The sequence below is a fragment of the Cololabis saira genome, chromosome 17 (assembly GCF_033807715.1).
Source record: "Cololabis saira isolate AMF1-May2022 chromosome 17, fColSai1.1, whole genome shotgun sequence".
NCBI classification, from domain to species: Eukaryota; Metazoa; Chordata; class Actinopteri; order Beloniformes; family Belonidae; genus Cololabis; species Cololabis saira.
Window position 1 is genome coordinate 40,595,689 of NC_084603.1, and position 19,351 is coordinate 40,615,039.

The 19,351-nt window shown below is 42.7% G+C and overlaps 1 protein-coding gene across 5 annotated transcripts in view; it reads right to left on the reverse strand.

Moving 5' to 3' along the window:
- Nucleotides 1–19,351, reverse strand: part of birc6 (baculoviral IAP repeat containing 6) — a 172,268-nt gene that overhangs the window by 83,268 nt on the left and 69,649 nt on the right. The window contains exons 23-37 of one of the 5 annotated variants that reach the window (XM_061745121.1): nucleotides 18,636–18,782; nucleotides 18,371–18,558; nucleotides 16,873–17,181; nucleotides 14,874–14,973; nucleotides 13,662–13,876; nucleotides 13,377–13,585; nucleotides 11,218–11,570; nucleotides 10,064–10,283; nucleotides 9,218–9,354; nucleotides 7,939–8,076; nucleotides 6,908–7,035; nucleotides 6,604–6,735; nucleotides 2,891–3,106; nucleotides 1,194–1,377; nucleotides 129–332 (exon numbers count right to left, since the gene is read on the reverse strand). In XM_061745121.1, the coding sequence (XP_061601105.1) occupies nucleotides 129–332; nucleotides 1,194–1,377; nucleotides 2,891–3,106; nucleotides 6,604–6,735; nucleotides 6,908–7,035; nucleotides 7,939–8,076; nucleotides 9,218–9,354; nucleotides 10,064–10,283; nucleotides 11,218–11,570; nucleotides 13,377–13,585; nucleotides 13,662–13,876; nucleotides 14,874–14,973; nucleotides 16,873–17,181; nucleotides 18,371–18,558; nucleotides 18,636–18,782 (2,880 nt within the window). Of the gene's footprint in view, nucleotides 1–128; nucleotides 333–1,193; nucleotides 1,378–2,890; nucleotides 3,107–6,603; nucleotides 6,736–6,907; nucleotides 7,036–7,938; nucleotides 8,077–9,217; nucleotides 9,355–10,063; nucleotides 10,284–11,217; nucleotides 11,571–13,376; nucleotides 13,586–13,661; nucleotides 13,877–14,873; nucleotides 14,974–16,872; nucleotides 17,185–18,370; nucleotides 18,559–18,635; nucleotides 18,783–19,351 lie in introns of all 5 variants that reach the window. The other 4 variants (XM_061745120.1, XM_061745122.1, XM_061745119.1 and 1 more) reach the window with 4 other exon arrangements.

The following is a 19,351-nucleotide window of genomic DNA, read 5'->3' on the forward strand; positions in this document are numbered from 1 at the left end:
TCTGCACCCCCCACCATCAGTAACATCCCAACAGAAACATCCCAGTGGAACAGAGGTCATGCTGCACCCAGGAAACATTACATGAGTGTGTGCTTGTGTGTAACGGATAGGGGGGTTTACCAACGCACTTTGGAACAGCGAGGAGGTCCCTGCAGTACCTGCAATGATGTCAGGCACCAGGGCTTCGTCGATGCTCTCCACCAGCGGCACCGGCGCCGGCTGCAGCAGCGCGTCGTCTGGATCCGCCGCCGCCGCGGAGGACGACGACGCTCCGGCCTCGTCCCCCACCACGTCCTCCATGGAGTCCAGAGAGCCCGGGGACAGCAGCTCCCCTGCAGGGACACAACACACACTCACTACGTCAGCACAGTCCGGACCGCTCCAACTGGTACTAAACCTCATTAAACATCTGTTCATCTATGCTAATTTACTTTATTTAACTAAACATAAAATACCCAGTAAGAAGCAAGTTTCCCACATATACAGAAATCTGCTACTGGATACATCAGACAACACTTTTTATATTAAAAACCAAATGGGAGCTGGAGTTAAATATTATAATTGAAGATGGGGAGTTGGTTTAACACCTTCATATATATTCTGTGATGTTGTCAAGGAATGTCTGTGTTTTTCTTCAATAAAAATAAAGTAAAAAAATAAAATACACTGCAAAATCTCAAAATCTTAAGAATATTTGTCTTATTTCTAGACTCATCACTGGAAAAAACAACAATTTTCACCTGTTTCAAGTAAATTTTCACTTGAAATAAGTAGAAAAATCTTCCAGTGGAACAAGATTTTTTTGCTTGTAATATGAAGATAAATCTGGCAGATTTTTCTACTTATTTTTGTTTCAAGTAAAAATTTACTTGAAACAGGTGAAAATTGTCAAATAAGTTATTTTTCTGGTAATGACTCTTGTTTTAAGTGTAATGAGATTTTATGACTAAAAATGAGTCTTATATTTATATTATATGAGCCGCTGCTTAACCCACTGCGCCACCGAGCAGCCAAAAAAAAAAAAAAAAAAAAGACATTTTAACTAGAAATAAGACAAATATTCCTGGTAAGAGTTTTTGCAGTGTATCTGTTGATCTGACCAAAGTCCTGCCATTGAACAGTTCTCCCGTAGGAGCGTGCAGTCACACCCATTCCTCCAGCCCAAACTGAGACCACGAGTAGATGAAACCCACCTGCCAGGATGTCCTGCAGCATACACGTCAGAGAATACTGTGCCCAGGCTCCCCCCCAGGAGATGTCTCCCCGGTTAAAATCTGTCCCCACGAGCAGCAGCAGCAGGCGCTCCAGCTGCTGCTCCGACACCACCTCACACAGGTGGATGGTTGGCCGCGTGGCGTTGGCTATCCTGGCCAGGACCTGGCGGGAAAACACAGGCAGTCATCTCTGGGGTGAACAGACTACACACTACTACTCTAAACCTACAGAACAGCAATGGAGTGCAGTTAAACATGTTTTAAGGTATCTATAAGTGACGAAGTACTATGTTACAGGCGAAGCGATGAGAACCGAGGGATACCAGCATACAGTGATGCAGATTGGGCTGCTGACAGCTCTTGATAGACCAAGTACATCTGGTTACTGTATAAGCTTAACCAAAGGTGGCGCTTTAGAGTCATGGAAAACCAAAAAGCAGCCAACGGTAGCACTGTCCACTTGTGAGTCAGAGTACATAGCACTCGCTGCTACTATCCAAGAGTGTCTAAACCAGGGGTCGGCAACCCAAATGTTTAAAGAGCCGTATTGGACCAAAAACACAAACAACAAATATGTCTGGAGCCGCAAAGAATGAAAAGCCTTGTATAAGCCTTAGAATGAAGGCAACACATGCTGCATGTTTCTATATTAGTTAGAACTGGGGGAAGATTTTTTTTTCATTATGAACTTCGAGAAAAAGTCGAAATGTCGAGAAAAAAGTCGAAATGTCGAGATTAATGTTGAAGTAAAATCTTGAGAAAAAAGTCGAAATGTTGAGAAAAAAGTCAAAATGTCGAGATTAAAAAAGGAAAAAAAAAAGAGAAAAAAAGAAAAGAAAAAGGAATAAAAGAAGAAAAAAAGAGGAAAAAAAAGAAGAAAAAAACTAAAAAGAAAAAAAAGAAGAAAAAGAGAAAAAAAGGAAAAAAAAGAAAAAAGAAGGAAAAAGAAAGAAAAAAAAAAGGAAAAAAAAGGTCAAACATTTTTCAAAAAGCTCCAGGAGCCACTAGGAGCAGCGCTAAGGAGCTGCATGCAGCTCTAGAGCCGCGGGTTGCTGACCCCTGGTCTATACCTTACTCATTTCCTAGAGGGATTGATAAACATCCATATGCAATACCTAAGGTATACGAGGACAACCAAGGCACGGTTTCTTTAGCTACAAATCCTGTCAGCAGACAGAGGTGTAAACATGAGGATATCCAGTAACACTGTTAACCATGGGAAAATTATCTTGACGTATTGTCAGACCAATGAAATGGTTGCAGACCTATTTACCAAACCTGCAACAAAATTTAAGTTGAAACAGTTTGATGAATTTATGTTTGGAGTTAATTAAGTTTTTCCTTTTCTTTAGAATAAAGTGAGAGCAAGTGAGGGTGTTGAGGAGAGAGTGCTCTCAATTATTTGTCTTTGTTTGATGGACAGAAGTTGTGTGGTGTCACTCGTTAATTGATTGAGCTGATTGACAAGACGTGCTGTGTGTTCAATAAATGGCTGCACATCCACAGCTGACTTCAGTTGTGAATCGAGTGAAACAAAAGACTGTCTGTATGAAGTTCTGTTATCTCCGTTTTTGCGGTGTCTACTTATTTTATTGTGGTTTACCACGCCAAGCCGCCTGCTGCATAACCCTGCCAACACCCCCCGCCCCCGCTGCCCGCCACCGGCCGATCAATACCTTGCAGACGAAGAGCAGCAGGTCGGCGTGGCAGGTGAAGTCCATGGAGAGCAGGAAGAGGGCCAGCTTCTGCACCACGGAGATGCAGCGCTCATGCGCCAGCGTGAAGGGCAGGGGCTCCACCTCGGGGGTTTCTTTGGCTGTGGTGGACTCTGCGTCCAGTGTGGAGCGAGGCCACTCTGCCGTCCGCCGCAGACGGATCAGGTCTTTAAAGTGCTGCAACAGGGAGGAAAGAGGGGAAGGGACGTCAATGTTCTGCATTTGAGGAATTAACACACTTTCAGACGGACCAGTGTACTCTGAAACCCAACATCTTAATGGTTTGTGATGTCATTGGTCCCCGGAGGGACAGTGCAGGGTGAGGCTCGGTGAGCACGTGGTGCTGTCGGGCTCTGCTCAATGACTCCCTCACATACGGGGTCTCCATTCATGCACAAAAGAGAAAAGGCTGGGAAGAAGCCGACATCGTTGGTTTGTGAATTCCCTGATTGTAAGCACAACTCATCCGTTGTATCAACTGGAAATCTGGATCTCAAAAAAGGTTTCCATCAAGACAGTGTTTCAGTCTCATCGCTGGGAACGTACAGGACTGTCTCAGAAAATTAGAATATTGTGATAAAGTTCTTTATTTTCTGTAATGGAATTTAAAAAAAAACAAAAAAGTCATACATTCTGGATTCATTACAAATCAACTGAAATATTGCAAGTCTTTTATTATTTTAATATTGCTGATTATGGCTTACAGTAGTGCTGGGCGGTATACCGGTTCATACCGAATACCGGTGTTTATTTTTCTTATGATATGAATTTTTCATATATACCGTAATACCGGTGAGAATGTCCAGTAGCGCACACAACGTTGGGAACGCGGCGCGGCACTACGTTCCGCCGCGCCGCGCGCGTAGAGCCTACGCCGTAGTACGCGGTGACGTGCACCGTACGGCCGCTCGCTGCGTACCCTACCGCGTAGGCTCTGCGTTGGTGTAACGCGGAACCATAAATCAGCCTTAACGATGCGAGTACCGCTGCTGAGAGCACGGGCATATTATTATACATTATGGGATGTATAGAGTTTGTAGCTAGCCAACTATGGCGCCGGCCAAAAAAAGAAAAAATATCGCGGGCGACAGACAACATGATATAAAGAAATGTTTCTGCCAGGTACGTGTGTTTGTGTTTGCATGTGACGCTGCAGGGAAGCATGAAGGAAAACATAGCCCGACGACACACCATGCGTCCGCGGGGTCCTAGTGCCAGGCACACGTGAGGCCATGCAAACCTGTATTTATACTAGTGTGGACATTAATGTTTTTCTACAATATTTCCTCCTCATGACAGTAAAATAGGCCATTCCAAGCCAATTTACTGCAGCAATTCCTCTCTAAATCATTAGAAAATGTGGTTAACACCCAGTTGTGCATGAAAAAAAAAATACCGTGATATACCGTGAAACCCATATAATTTTGAAAAATACCGTGATATACATTTTTGGTCATACCGCCCAGCACTAGCTTACAGTTTAAGATTAAGATTCCCAGAATATTCTAATTTGTTGAGATAGGATATTTGAGTTTTCTTAAGAGCTGTAAGCCATGATCAGCAATATTAAAATAATAAAAGGCTTGCAATATTTCAGTTGATTTGTAATGAATCCAGAATGTATGACATTTTTGTTTTTGTAATTGCATTACAGAAAATCACAATATTCTAATTTTCTGAGACAGTCCTGTATATACAGTAATCCCTGGTTTTTGGCGGGGGTTACGTTCCAAAAAGAACCCGTGATAAGTGAAATCGGCGAAGTAGCAACCTTTAGTTTTTTTTACAATTATTATACAAGGCTTCAAATTGTGCAGATAAGCACCGTTCCACCACGACCCGATTAATTGGATTTGAACGGGAGAAAATGAAAAATTATTATGAAAAAAAATGGTGCGTATTTCCCTGCTCTTCTGATCTGCTGCATCCTGACTCGCTCTGTAGCGTCTTTTTCTTCTAAAGCCGCGGTGCAGGGGTGTTTTTTCCAGAGAAAAACATAGTTATGGGTCGTTGTTGTAGCTCTTTTTTCTTCTGGGCAAAAAGATTCTTCTAAACCGACATGCCACCATGGATTATATCTGAGACTGTAATGAACGATTCATCAAAGGTCCCGTTCTTGAGCTGCTGCTGAAGCTCATTGGTCGTTCTCAGCTTTTTGCTAAGCAACCAACGTTATTGACACAGGAAGTGAAGAAGCGGGGAGACTGTTTAGCCAATCAGAATGCAGAACACGATGCACAATGTAAATCCGGGAAGCAGCGAGACGTGAAAGGAGAACTGCATTATAGCCAGGGATTACTGTACATAGTTCCCGCATCCTCACCAAACTGACCCCCGACCCCCCACACCTGTTTCCAGATGGTTCATCCCTGTTCAACAGGCCCAGACAGGTTGTTTTTTTTTAAGTTTACAAAACCCTGGGAAGTTAGCAGTTTTTCAGGATTAACATGACATAAAATATGATCTGATCTTTAACTCACAATAACAGAAAACCAGAACCAGTTCCGGCTGATCGCGGACAGCTCTTACTGAACGAACCCTTTAAACATTCACAAGGAGGGAGAAAGAAATCCGAGCCTTGGAGTTGCTGGTTGAACCCTGTTAGTCAGACCACCATCTTCCCAGCGCTGCTTCAGCTCAGACATATCTGTGGGGTGTGTGGTGTGACGGTTCCACAGCATCTCTGCAGGGTTCAGGCCTGGATTTACTCCCATGTTTAGGGTCATATTCTGCTAAGACAGACATCTTTAACCACGTTTGGGTTCTCCTCTATGGAGGATTTTTAGTGCCAAAATTAAATAAATACATCATTAATTAAATGTTTCATTAATTAATTAAAATGGGAATGAAATACATCATTAATTAATTAAATGTGTCATTAATTAATTAAATGTGTCATTAATTAATTAAAATGGGAATTAAATATATCATTCATTAATTAAATGTCATTCATTCATTAAAATTGGAATGAAATATGTCATTAATTAATTAAAATACAATTCATTTTAAGTAAAAAATATATATTTAATTATTTCAGTATTTAATTAATTAATGACACATTTAATTAATGATTTCGTGTTGCGTGTGAATCATGAAATGTCAAACTGTCAGTTTCACTTGTCAAACTCAGTGGGCGGGACTAACGCAAATCTAGTGGAATCCACCGCTTTGGTCTGCTTAAATACTGAAATAAATACTGAAATAATTAAAAAAAATGTTTTACTTAAGATTTGTTGTATTTTAATTAATTAATGACATATTTAATTACAATTTTAATTAATTAACGACATTTAATTAATGATATATTTCATTCCCATTTTAATTAATTAATTATGTATTTATTTATTTAATTTTGGCACTAAAAATCCTCCATACTCCTCCAGCTCTGTGAATGTTCCAAGGGTGTGTTCAATAAAAGACAGAAATGACAGTTATCTATGCGTTAATCAGCTTTAGCACATTGTGTGTGTCCACTTAGTATTGAGACTCAGGAAGAACCAACCAGAGTTTTTTTGTCAAATTTCTGCAGAAAACCATCTAATTCCACTGCACGTTAATAAACCTTGCTGGGCTTCACAGGAAAGTCTGCTGTGTGGAAACCATGGCTGAATAAAGATCACAAAGCCCTGAAGCATAAGTTTGCCTCAGGGCTCGGGGCATGATGGGCTGCTCACCTTGGACGTGGCTTGTTTGAGTTTGGCCTGTTCCACCAGCAGTTTGTACGAGGAGCCTTTGTTGCTCTGGATCTTCTCCTTCTCTATCTGTTCAACCAGAGCTTTCTGTTTGGCTTTCAACAAATTTAACTGCTACAATAAAAAGGGCCAGATTAATATCAGCACTGCAAAACATATCCAGGCAATTCTGTTGTTCAAGTTTCAACTGCATTCATCAGATCAAAGCAAACCTTCTTTGGATCTACTGGACAAAACGTTATATGTGATCATGTCTTGTGAAAGATTCTGAATGAGACACATTTACCTGCTTGTGGTGGACGAGCTGCTTGCGGATCTTGCGTGAGTAGAGGCGATCCAAGCTGCTGCTGCCTTTAGCCGACCTGCTCGGGTTCTGAGACTGAAGGCTGTTGTTGATGAAGCTCCACTGAATCCCTGAGACGCAAACAGACCGTCAAAAGAGGAACAAAGAACACGCGTGGGGCGCCCAGACAACCATCATGACAAGAGCATCAACATGTGAGCAGAGAACGTGCAATCAGGCAAAACAATCTGCAAGTTCTGTTATCCACCGTCCCTAAATCAGGGATTTTTCTGCTAATAACAGCTTGCATTAAGTTTCTAACTGTATAGAGGGTTTGCATTGTCACTCCCCCCCCTTACTCACACTGAGTGGCAAAACATCAGCAAAAACAGCTGCAGCTAGTGGAGAAGACGGGATAACAGCTGATTATCTGCTTAAATTAAAGGCAGTTGGACTTGACAGTGACCCGTACAGTTACCCCAAGAACCAGTGGTCCATGGACATTAATATTTGGTACAGTTACCCCAAGAACCAGTGGTCCATGGACATTAATATTTGGTACAGTTACCAAGAACCAGTGGTCCATGGACATTAATATTTGGTACAGTTACCAAGAACCAGTGGTCCATGGACATTAATATTTGGTACAGTTACCAAGAACCAGTGGTCCATGGACATTAATATTTGGTACAGTTACCCCAAGAACCAGTGGTCCATGGACATTATTTGGTACAGTTACCGAGAACCAGTGGTCCAGTGCTGAAGCTCATTGGTCGTTCTCAGCTTGTTGCTAAGCAACCAACGTTATTGAAACAGGAAGTGAAGAAGCAGGAAAACTGTTCAGCCAATCAGAATGCAGAACACGATGCACAATGCAAATCCGTGAAGCAGCGAGACGTGAAAGGAGAACCGCGTTATATCCAGGGATTACTGTACTGCATAAAGGTTTACGTTCAGTTACTGGTTCCATATCTGAAAGCTAACGGGGCTCCAGTGAAATCTAAACGGTACATCACAGGTCTCCTTTTACATACCTGTCACAGGTCTTTCCCGTTCTTTCCCTCCGAGGTGTTTCTTCCCACCGGAGGCCTCGTCTTCGATGCTGGACACGTAGTCCAGCAGCCTGGAAACCAGCATCACCACCCAGCTGATCATGGGGATGTCCAGAACCCCTGCATGGCGACAAACACACGCCTCTGACTAAACGGCTGTGTTCCCCTCGTCACTGCCCCCCTGAAGGCCTCTCTGCTCGCCTCTCTGCTCGCCTCTCTGCTCGGCCCTCTGCTCGCCTCTCTGCTCGCCTCTCTGCTCGCCCCTCTGCTCGCCCCTCTGCTCGCCCCTCTGCTCGCCCCTCTGCTCGGCCCTCTGCTCGGCCCTCTGCTCGGCCCTCTGCTCGGCCCTCTGCTCGGCCCTCTGCTCGGCCCTCTGCTCGGCCCTCTGCTCGCCTCTCTGCTCGCCTCTCTGCTCGCCTCTCTGCTCGCCTCTCTGCTCGCCTCTCTGCTAGCCTCTCTGCTCGCCTCTCTGCTCGCCTCTCTGCTCGCCTCTCTGCTCGCCTCTCTGCTCGCCCCTCTGCTCCCGGTCCCACACTAAAACCGCTGAGCTGCTTTTTTTTCTTTTTTATACTTTATTTTTCTATAATGTGCCACACCATAGTGACGTTCAGTATAACCATAATAAAAAAACAACTAAAATACATAGACATAAGACAGACATCAACCTCAACATATACACAAAAAGGAAAAAATATTAAAAGGACATATCTAAACATAAACCAAACCAAAAGAGCCATAACATGCGTTTAAATACCTTCTAACCCCCTGTTACCTCCTTCCCCTATACATCCCTTAAACTTCACTATCGTTTATGTGTACACTAACATTCATATTTTCACAAATCCTCATTTCCATTCTTATTTCATAAACACAATACAACTAGAGGGAGAGAGACACATCATGAGAGCAAGTAAACAAGCAAGTACATGACAATACCTCCAAAGATAATAACTCAAAAAAAAGAAAAAAAAGACAAAAGACAAAAAAAAAAAACGTTAAGTGCTCCCCGTTCAGTTGTTGACTCCTCCATATATCTATCCGTCAAAAAATCCATTGAGCGTTGAGAGTACTAAGCTTTTAGGTGCAGTTAGATCTCTTCATGTCTTATACTATCTTAGCATTTCACCCCCATCTTTTTACATAGCTCTCCCATTTAGCCCTCAGCACACGGCGTGTCTCATTCCAAGATTTCCTCTGATTTTCTACGTTAATTGCTCCATTTCTTTTACTTGTTCCATTAAGTGTCGCTGAGCGGCGTTACCTTCAGTCCTGCGCTGGGAGGCCGGCGGCGGCTGCTGCAGGGGAGACAGCAGGCTGTCCAGCAGGTTCAGCAGGCCCTCCAACACCCCGCTGTTACTCAGGGATCTCTGGCCGATGCAGGACAGCAGCATGAACACCCTGCCGTGAAACAAGAACAGTTCAGCTAACATTTACAGCCTCCACCATCAACCTGAAACCCACACAGAGTTTACAGGAAAGTCATTTCAAAGCAGTGCAGCGGGATACAGAAGCACGCTAACCGACCAAAGAAACGAGACGATGAATGATGACGTGGTCTCGGTTTGATTTTCTGTAATGCAAAAATGTCCTACATTCTGGATTCATTACAAATCAACTGAAATATTGCAAGCCTTTTATTATTTTAATATTGCTGATCATGGCTTACAGCTTAAGAAAACTCAAATATCCTATCTCAAAAAATTTGAATATTCTGGGAATCTTAATCTTAAACTGTAAACCATAATCAGCAATATTAAAATAATAAAAGGTTTGCAATATTTCAGTTGATTTGTAATGAATCCAGAATGTATGACATTTTAGTTTTTTTTAATTGCATTACAGAAAATAAAGAACTTTATCACAATATTCTAATTTTCTGAGACACTCCTGTATATGTAAGGCACATAGGTTTGTTTTTCTTTTTTTTTTTGCTTCTTGTATACGTTTTCATTTTAAAGAAGACAGTGAACAGCATGAATGTTTATAATTTTGTGATGATATACTTGTTCTGTCGCAAAAATATTAATTAAAAAAAAAATGTAGATTACAAAATAAAAAACTGCTAAAAAAAAAACAAAAACACATGTGAGCTGCGCGGCTGCCGTACCTGTCCTGCGGGAAGATGAGCAGCTGCTCAGAGTTGTAGAGCTCCTGCAACACGTTGGAGAGGAACTGGCCCCACCAGCACTCTCCTCCACACAGCTGCACCAGCAGCAGCCCGGCGTGCAGCCGGATCTTTGGCGTCCCGCTGATGCACAGATGCTTGAACAGCTCCTCGCACGCCTGGGCGTGGAAGGTGCTCTGCAGCACCGAGGGCACGGAGTGGCCTGCAAACATGCAAATACAGGAATTGAAATTGAACTTTTGTTTCCAACATGAAACAGTGGTGAAAACTAAAACTAAAACAAAACAATAATAATCAATAATAAATAAATGTAAATAATAAAAAAAGACAAAAACATGCATCCATCATAATTAACATTAATTCCTACCCCCTAAACTCTATTTCATTATAATCAAAATTAATTTAATTTCTATACATACAGGACTGTCTCAGAAAATTTGAATATTGTGATTTTCTGTAATGCAATTACAAAAACAAAAATGTCATACATTCTGGATTAATTACAAATCAACTGAAATATTGCAAGCATTTTATTATTTTAATATTGCTGATTATGGCTTACAGCTTAAGAAAACTCAAATATTCTATCTCAAAAAATTTGAATATTCTGGGAATCTTAATCTTAAACTGTAAGCCATAATCAGCAATATTAAAATAATAAAAGGCTTGCAATATTTCAGTTGATTTGTAATGAATCCAGAATGTATGACATTTTTGTTTTTTTAATTGCATTACAGAAAATAAAGAACTTTATCACAATATTCTAATTTTCTGAGACAGTCCTGTATACATGCATACATACACACACACACACACACACACACACACACACACACACACATATATATATATATATATATATATATATATATATATATATATATATATATATATATATATATATATATATATATATATATACACCTATATACATTGATATAAAAATATACCCATTTATAAATTAATATATCAGTATCAACAATATACAAAAAAGAAAAGAAAACAAACAACTCATAACGGCAGAGCCCCCCCTAAAGCAACCAAAACCCCCTCAATTAAGTGTGCATGAACAGCATTAAAGGAGTCCCCCAGCCCCAGCAGCTCGCAGCCCCGGCGGCCTGCAGCCCCCGCCTCACCGTTGTTGGAGTGCAGCAGGCTGAGCAGCGTGTCCAGCAGGTAACGGATGATGGTCCTCAGCTGCTCCGTGGACGAGTTGTGGACCAGCTCCTGGGACTCCGGACACCCCCCGGTGGGCAGGGACTTGCGGCTGGCGCCCAGCGACACCCGCAGCCGCTGCACGGCGTGGTGGGCCAGGTTGAGCTGCAGCTGCAGCTGGATGCAGTCCTGGTAGGCGGAGAAGACCCGCTGGTCCTCCTCCACCACCTTGTCGGGTTTTCTCAGGAAGTACTGGGCGTTGTTGGCACTGTTGAGAGGCGGGAGGTCGATGTTCTGGAGGAGGGTTTCCAGCCGATGGCACGCTAGATTGTACCTGAGGAACAACAGGAAGGCACGCGTCAGGGGAAGCAGAGGGGAAACTAGTGTTGTTTCTGTCAGCCTGTTTCAATGGTAGTTCTAGTCTAGTCTTTGGGTCCAGCTATCATTTTAGTTTTTATTCGTTTTAGTCACGTTCATTCTCCTTTCAGTCGGGTCAAGTTTCAGTCAACTAAAAGTCTGAGCATTTTAGTCTTATTTTAGTCAGAATTGTCCAGGACTATTTTGGTCTCGTTTTAGTCAAAGATTGTATTTAGCTAAACCCATTTTACAATTCAAACAAGTTTATCTTATTATTATATTATTGTTACATTATAGACTCAAGAATACATTCATTCTAGATACAAAAGACTCTAATTTGAGTTTACAACATATTTATTTTTCCGCATTTCTCCCCATCTTTTTATTTTTCAATGACACATTGGGTTTTCTTTTCCACGTCTATGTAGGAAAGTGGATCCAAAGATGGATCTTCTTCTCCAGCCCCAGAGAAGATATATATACGTATAATAAGGATCTTTGTTATAACATTTGGTCTCGTTGAGGAAAGCAGCTTTAGGGGAAACCCTGCACTCAGACTGAGAGGAGAGCAGAAGTCAGGAGTCTTAATGAAGAGAGGGATCCAACGGCTTCACAGCCAAGGTCACCGACAACTGTGAGACCCAGCGAGCTCACAGAGCTACACCACCAATGGGGGTTGGGGATTCGCGGCGGGGCGGCATCACTCTTGGACAGGGTCGTCAAAGTTATTTAAGATCCAAGCTGATATAAACTAAGCTGAAAAAGTCTTCAACCTCCTGTGGAAAGTTTCTGGAAAGTCAGTTATTGTCTCTGCTGAGATCTGGCAAATCATCACCTTCCAGTTTCAAACACATTCCACCGAGATACTCTACTGGTGACTTTTTATCCTTTTGTTGTCCTTTTGTTTTTTACATTGCATAATTTGTTTTTGTTTTGTTTTTTTATTATTACATTAATTGAAATTTGATTTCTTAGAAAAAATGGACAGATAAAATAAGCTTAGTCTTCTTTCTGTTCCCTTTCATTCAAGGAAAGAGATTTGTTGTAATTATATTGAACTGTTGTTTTTCTTTTAATGAATGAAGTAAAAAATAAAGAAAAAAAAGAATAAAGAATTTTCCTCTGAGATTTCAGATTGTGTGTTTGTGCATTTTTAAAACTTATTTTCAAATGTGTGAATAACCTTTGCCCCAGAAATACTCTGCCAATTGGTAAACAAACAAAACAGTGGAATTAGAACTAGGGGTGGAACAAGCAGTAATTGTAGGATAGCAAAACGCAGAACAACATTTGGACAGTCATCCTTCTCGGTAATAGATACCAAATTATGGAATACACCACCTGAAATCAAAATACTGACAGAGCTCAAGGTTTTTAGCAACAAGTAAAACCATGGCTGAAATAGAAACAAGCTTGTGAACATTGACTTTAACATACTGTACCACTGTATTATTTTAGTTTTCTGTCCTTATCTGGTTTGTGTTTTTGCTTCTTGTCTTTGTATTGTCTTTATTCTGGTTTGCATGTTTTGTATTTTAATGGTTTTGTACTGTTTTAACTCTGCTTTCGAATGTTAATTGAAGGCCTAACCAGGGACAGGGGTTGCAAATTAGCCCTTGCTAGAAACCTGGATGTATGACATCTGTTTGTACTTTTTATGAAATAATGTTTGATACATTTGTCCCTGTTCAATAAACGTAATAATAATAATAATAATAATAATAATAATAATAATAATAATAAAGAACAACGTATCCAAGTTGTTAGGCCAGATGTGTCTCACCTGCACTGGATGTCCTCTTGCAGCGCCACCATCAGGGTCAGATGTTGATCCACATCTGGCTGACTGGCGGCCTCGCTCTCCCCCCGCAGGGGGTCGTGCATGAGTTTCAGTTCACTCTCCCATGGCAGGATGTACGTGTGGCCGTAGTAGAAGCCCAGGGGGATCTTTGCTCGTGCGTTGGTGCTGCCGTAGCGACCGATCACAGTGATCTGAGAGAGCAGAGGGCATGAATCAGACCAGCCCTGAACAAAGCATCGTGCTGTGTGGAGAGCTGGATGTCCTGACCTTCATGAACCTGCAGACGGGCGGCGGCAGCAGGTCGTGCAGGATCAGGGAGTGGGTGCTGATGTCGGTGGCCACCACCAGCCTGCGGCCGTCCACCTCCTCCCCCAGCGTCCAGATGTCGATGGACAGAGAGGCCAGGTCCCCGCAGGTGGGGATCAGAGCGTCGGTCAGCAGGACCGGGCGGCCGAAGTCCAGCGTGACGAAGCGCCGAGCCCCTGAAAGGAAAGGCCAGAAGATGAGCTGCAGCCCCGCTGTTGAATCTCAGAAATGACAGCTTTGATTTAGGGCCAATCCCAATAAACCCCCTAGTTTCTACCACTAGCCCTAAAAATGAAGCCACAGGCGTAGGGCTCTTGTAATGTTCCCTAGGGATTGGGACACCACTTGCTACGTCACTGCGTGGTTTACGTTCGGGTACGTAAGCGACTGCGTAGTTACGTTTACACATACGTCACACCATATCAGGAAGCCCAGAGATAAAAGCTGTTTTAATTTCAGCCGTAGCGCTTTTAATATGCCACTTTATTAAGTTTTAATATTTTTTCCAGGCGTAAAAGTAACTGTTAAGATCCCCAACCTGGGCTCAGTTTATCCAAATAACCCCTGTTGAGAATTTTGACCCGATGTTTTCGGAGATGAGAAGAGCCGCCGGCTCGGGGGCTGATTTATGGTTCCGCGTTAAATCGTGGTGTAACGCGGGACCATAAATCAGCCTTTATTCTGGCGAGGTCTGAAAAGACTTCGCAACAACGAGCAAGCGAGTGATTATGTACATTCACTGATTGAATATTATGAAAGTAAAATATATATTTCTCCCTAGAAATGTAATCAAAATTCATTTTTATGCAGAAACTAACTCAAAATATTGATTTTATTCACTAAAAATGAGAAATGTCCGCCATGTTTTTTTGTTTGATTCATTCTGAAAATGATGACGTAAAGCATTCTGGGAATTTTCTCAGGCCCTCGGTCGGCGAGTCAGCATCTGAAATCCCTCACTGTGAAGGGCTAAATTCATACACACTATTACTCGTTATGTCCACTAGCCCTACATGCAAAGAGGAGTTGGGACACCACTACCCTCACGGGAACGTGCAAAATTTAGGGTCAGGACTGAAAAGTAGAACTAGGGGGGGATTGGGACAGGGCCGTAGTAGTATGTGCTGATTTGTCTGCAGCGGTTAGGTGATACATGTGGTGCAGCAGGTGTACCAGAGTGCATCCGCTCAATGATGATGGACTGGTGTGGAGGAGGCTGCAGGAAGTGGGAGGCCTGGGAAATGGCCAGAGCCAGACCGCTGCCCACCGGGCTCTGGGAGAGGAAACAAATACAGAAACCTTGGATCATAGAGTTACATGTTCAACTGAAGGCTCAAAAACTGGCTCCCGCAAACCGCAGAAATAACAGGCTGACAAGTTGGTCTCATCCCGACTGAAGGTGGGTATATTTACTTGACTTTAATGGGGCTTTTCCACTAGTACCTACTCAGCCCGGCTCGGCTCACCTCGACTCCACCCGGTTTGCTTTCCACTAGGGGTCTAACGTGCTGAGTATATACTTTTCTGTATCTACTCTGCCGAGGTTCTTATGGCCCTTTTCCACTAGTACCTACTCAGCGTGCCCCGACTTGTCTCACCTCCACCCGCTTTGTCCTCGTTTGTTTCTAGACACCCAGATCAGAAGTAGGAGGTTGGAGAGAAGCTGCTGTGACGTATATGATTGTGTATCTAAACGAAGAAGACAACAACACTAAAGATGTAGAACCTGGAGGAGATGATAGATGTGCTGCTGGGTCTGTGGCTTGTGTTTGATATCAAGTTAAAAAATGAGAGTGAAAGAAGCTTCAAGCGGGGACGCTTTTTTTTTTATTTTGTTCGTCGGCGCTGATGAGAAATAAAGCCTGAATTATGATTCAGCGTTAAATCAACGGTGTACCCTACACCGTAGGCTCTGCGTTGGTGTAACGCGGAACCATAAATCACCCTTCAGCTGGAGCCGTGAGCAGCTATGAAGAGACAGAGCTCCTGGTAGATCTGGTTGTTCTTTATCTCCGTCTAGATCCTTTTTAATTCTCTCCTCAGCACCAGGTTTATGAACATCTGACCCTCAGAGTTGGATCATGAAACAGACTTTTGCTGCCGTTGCTGTTTGAATAAAATGAACAAGAATCCGTCAGAGTCTCTTTCTCTGATTTCCTCCTCCTGACTCAGACGTCTGACTCCAACCCCCCGACCAATCGGTGGTCTGTAGTGTGATGATGTCAGATACAGCCGACTCAGCAGCTTAGAACCTCGACAGAATAGTTACAGAAAAGTATCTACTTGGCACGCCTCTACCCGTCTCGGCCCGTAGTGGAAAAGTGCAAGACGGTGGCGAGTAGAAGCGCAGAGTAGGTACTAGTGGAAAAGGGCCATAAACGGATTCTGGTTCATTTTATTCAACCAGCAACGGCAGCAAAAGTCTGTTTCTGATCCAACTCTGAGGGTCAGATGTTCATAAACCTGGTGCTGAGGAGAGAATTAAAAAGGGATCTAGACGGAGATAAGGAACGACCAGATCTACCAGGAGCTCTGTCACTTCATAGCTGCTCACGGCTCCAGCTGACTTTTCAGCAGCGCAGAGACAAACTAACAAAAATTTTAAAAAGCGTTGTCGCTTGAAGCTTCTATCATTCTCATTTTTTAACTTGATATCAAACACAAGCCACAGACCCAGCAGCACATCTATCATCTCCTCCAGGTTCTACATCTTTAGTGTTGTTGTCTTCTTCGTTTAGATACACAATCAAATACGTCACAGCAGCTTCTCCAACCTCCTACTTCTGATCCAGGTGCTGAATTATTATGGAAAAGAAACCAGACCGAGTTGAGATGAGTAGAGCCGAGTAAGTACTAGTGGAAAAGAGCCATTACAGAACAAAACCATTTTCTTGCAGCTTCACTTCAACAGCAGCACTTCAACTTCACTTCACTTCACTTCTGATCTGGGTGTTGAAAAGAAACAAGGGCAAGTTGAGTCGGGCTGAGTAGGTACTAGTGGAAAAGCTCCATAAGCTGACTGTATCCATCATGCAGGTGTAAACAACCAGACTGAGTCAGATTGGAGCCCCTTGTTAACAGTATCCTGTTACTTTAACCCTTTTCAAGTAACGAGTAGTTTGAAAAACCCCGTTCTAATGTTTCTTTTATGGAGTTGTGTATGAATACTGACCGGCTTGGCCTTCTGTGTGTTTTTGTGTGCGGCCATGGCGACGGGCCCGCAGTCCATCATGGAGCCGGGGAACAGGTGGGCCAGCTCGGCGCTGAAGGCCGCCGACACGGCCTCGTTGGGCGGCGTGAGAGGAGGCGTCATGAAGAGGGGCGTGGTCTTGGGGGTGGGGGGGATGACGTCAGAGGGGTGGATGAAGAAGCCCGGAGCGGAGGAGGGGTTGGAAGGCACAGAGTTGTGCATGGGACCCACGGCAGAGGCGGCGGCCGCCGCGGCAGAGGTGGTCTGGTGAAGCTTGGCCTCCAGCTTGGCCTTCTGCCCAACGGCACACAGGAGGAGGAGAAGGAAAAGGTTGGCAAAGATAAGAACAGGGTTCTGGAAGAGCTTATTAACTTCAGCAGCATCTTCAGGTTTGGTGGGGTTCAGCGAGTGGTGCAGCACACGCAGCAGCAGTGACCAGTAGGGCTGTGTTGAAAAAAATCTATTTTCCGATTCTAAATCCATTCTCATATTAATCCCTAAAAATCGATTCATACAGGACTGTCTCAGAAAATTAGAATATTGTGATAAAGTTCTTTATTTTCTGTAATGCAATTAAAAAAACAAAAATGGATTCATTACAAATCAACTGAAATATTGCAAGCCTTTTATTATTTTAATATTGCTGATTATGGTTTACAGTTTAAGATTAAGATTCCCAGAATATTCTAATTTTTTGAGATAGGATATTTGAGTTTTCTTAAGCTGTAAGCCATAATCAGCAATAATTAAAATTGCATTACATAAAATCACAATATTCTAATTTTCTGAGACAGTCCTGTATGTCTAAAGATGGATTTTTTTTTCAACATTACATTAAACTTTTGGTATTTTTTTGTTTTGCCCAAAAAAGGAATGTTTTGTTGGACACAAAAATAACTAGTGCCATGTTTTTGCCTTTAAATATGTTTAAAGGTATGAAAACATTAAAGTTTTCAGTTATAATTGCATAAATTGTCTATATTTCATTACTTTATATACTGTCTTGGGGTTACATTTGCATAAAATTCTAAAAACCTAATTCTCAAAAATTAAAAACTGAAATAGACCGAAAATGGAAAAAATTAAAACGGAATGTGGAAAAATAAAACTGATTTCATCCGTCTCCGTTTCCTCCCTGGATCTGTTTGGTAATTCTGCCCCACGATGTTTCTGAAAGCAGTTCTATCAGCATTCTGGGAGCTGATTGGTCCTTACAGCATCATTAGCTGCAATACTTGCTGTTTAATCTCAATATAATACTAGTATTCATATGTTGCAGAACTACAGTCATATAATTCATGCAACAGCTCAAAAAACAGTTTTAATAACACTAACCCAAATCAATATTGGTTCTTGATAATGGATTCTGAATCTTAAGAATGGGAATGGAATGGATTCTTGACATTTGAATGGATCCCCAGCCCTAGTGAGGAGGAGGAGGAGGAGGAGGAGAAGGACGAGGAGGAGGAGGAGGCCTCACCTGCTGCTGCAGCTTCAGCAGCTGCTGCTGCTTCTCCTGCAGCACCTGCAGCTGCTGCTCCGCCGACACCATGGCGTGAGACAGAGACTGCAGGGCCACCTGGGCTGCAGAGCTCAGCGCCGTCGACGCTTCTCCAACCGTTCCCGTCGGCAGCCCCCCAACCGTTGGAGTCATGCCAAACGTGCTCACTGTGGTGGAAGCAGAAACGGCTTCAGCTTCAGCGACTGGCCGGCGGACAGAAAGGTGAAATTAAAAGGTGCGTTACCAGTGAACATGCTGGCGTCGTCTCGCTCCACCCGCGTGCCGTCGCTGGTGGAGATACAAGTAAAGTGCAAAGGCTCCACCTCCAGGAGTCCCGTTAAAGCTGTGAAGCTGCCCTCTGCTGCTGCACAGCTGCTCACTTTTCCATTCCCTGCAAAATATTGATCAGAAAATGTCATTGCTTTGGTTTTTGTTTGTGATCAAATGTTTTTATTTATATTAATTGTTTTTTATTATAAACGGTGGCCTCCACAATGGTGTCAAACAAACATTATACACATATTTTCACCCCCTTCCAGACCCACCCCTCGGACCTAGGCATTCGATGAAAACAATTAATAATTAATAATAAGGAAAACAGAAAAAAATATATTACAACAATAAAAAACAAATAAACCAAAAAACTCCACACGCCGAGACAAATAAAAAACAAAAAAAACTGCATGGGCCGGAGATCCAGCACGGTGCCGGACAATGACATAGCAGTGAGACCATTTTAACTCGTCTCAAACTATATGCCAGCTTTTAAATCCTGTTGACAGGCAAAGTAAAAGCAGCGTTATGATTAGGGGTGTCCCGATCAGGTTTTTTTGCCCCCGAGTCCGTATCCTTTGATTTTGAGGACTTGCCGATACCGAGTCCCGATCCGATACTTTTATAAAACAATAAAAAATGAAGAAGAGAAAAGAAAATTATGCAGGATGACCCTTTTATTATATT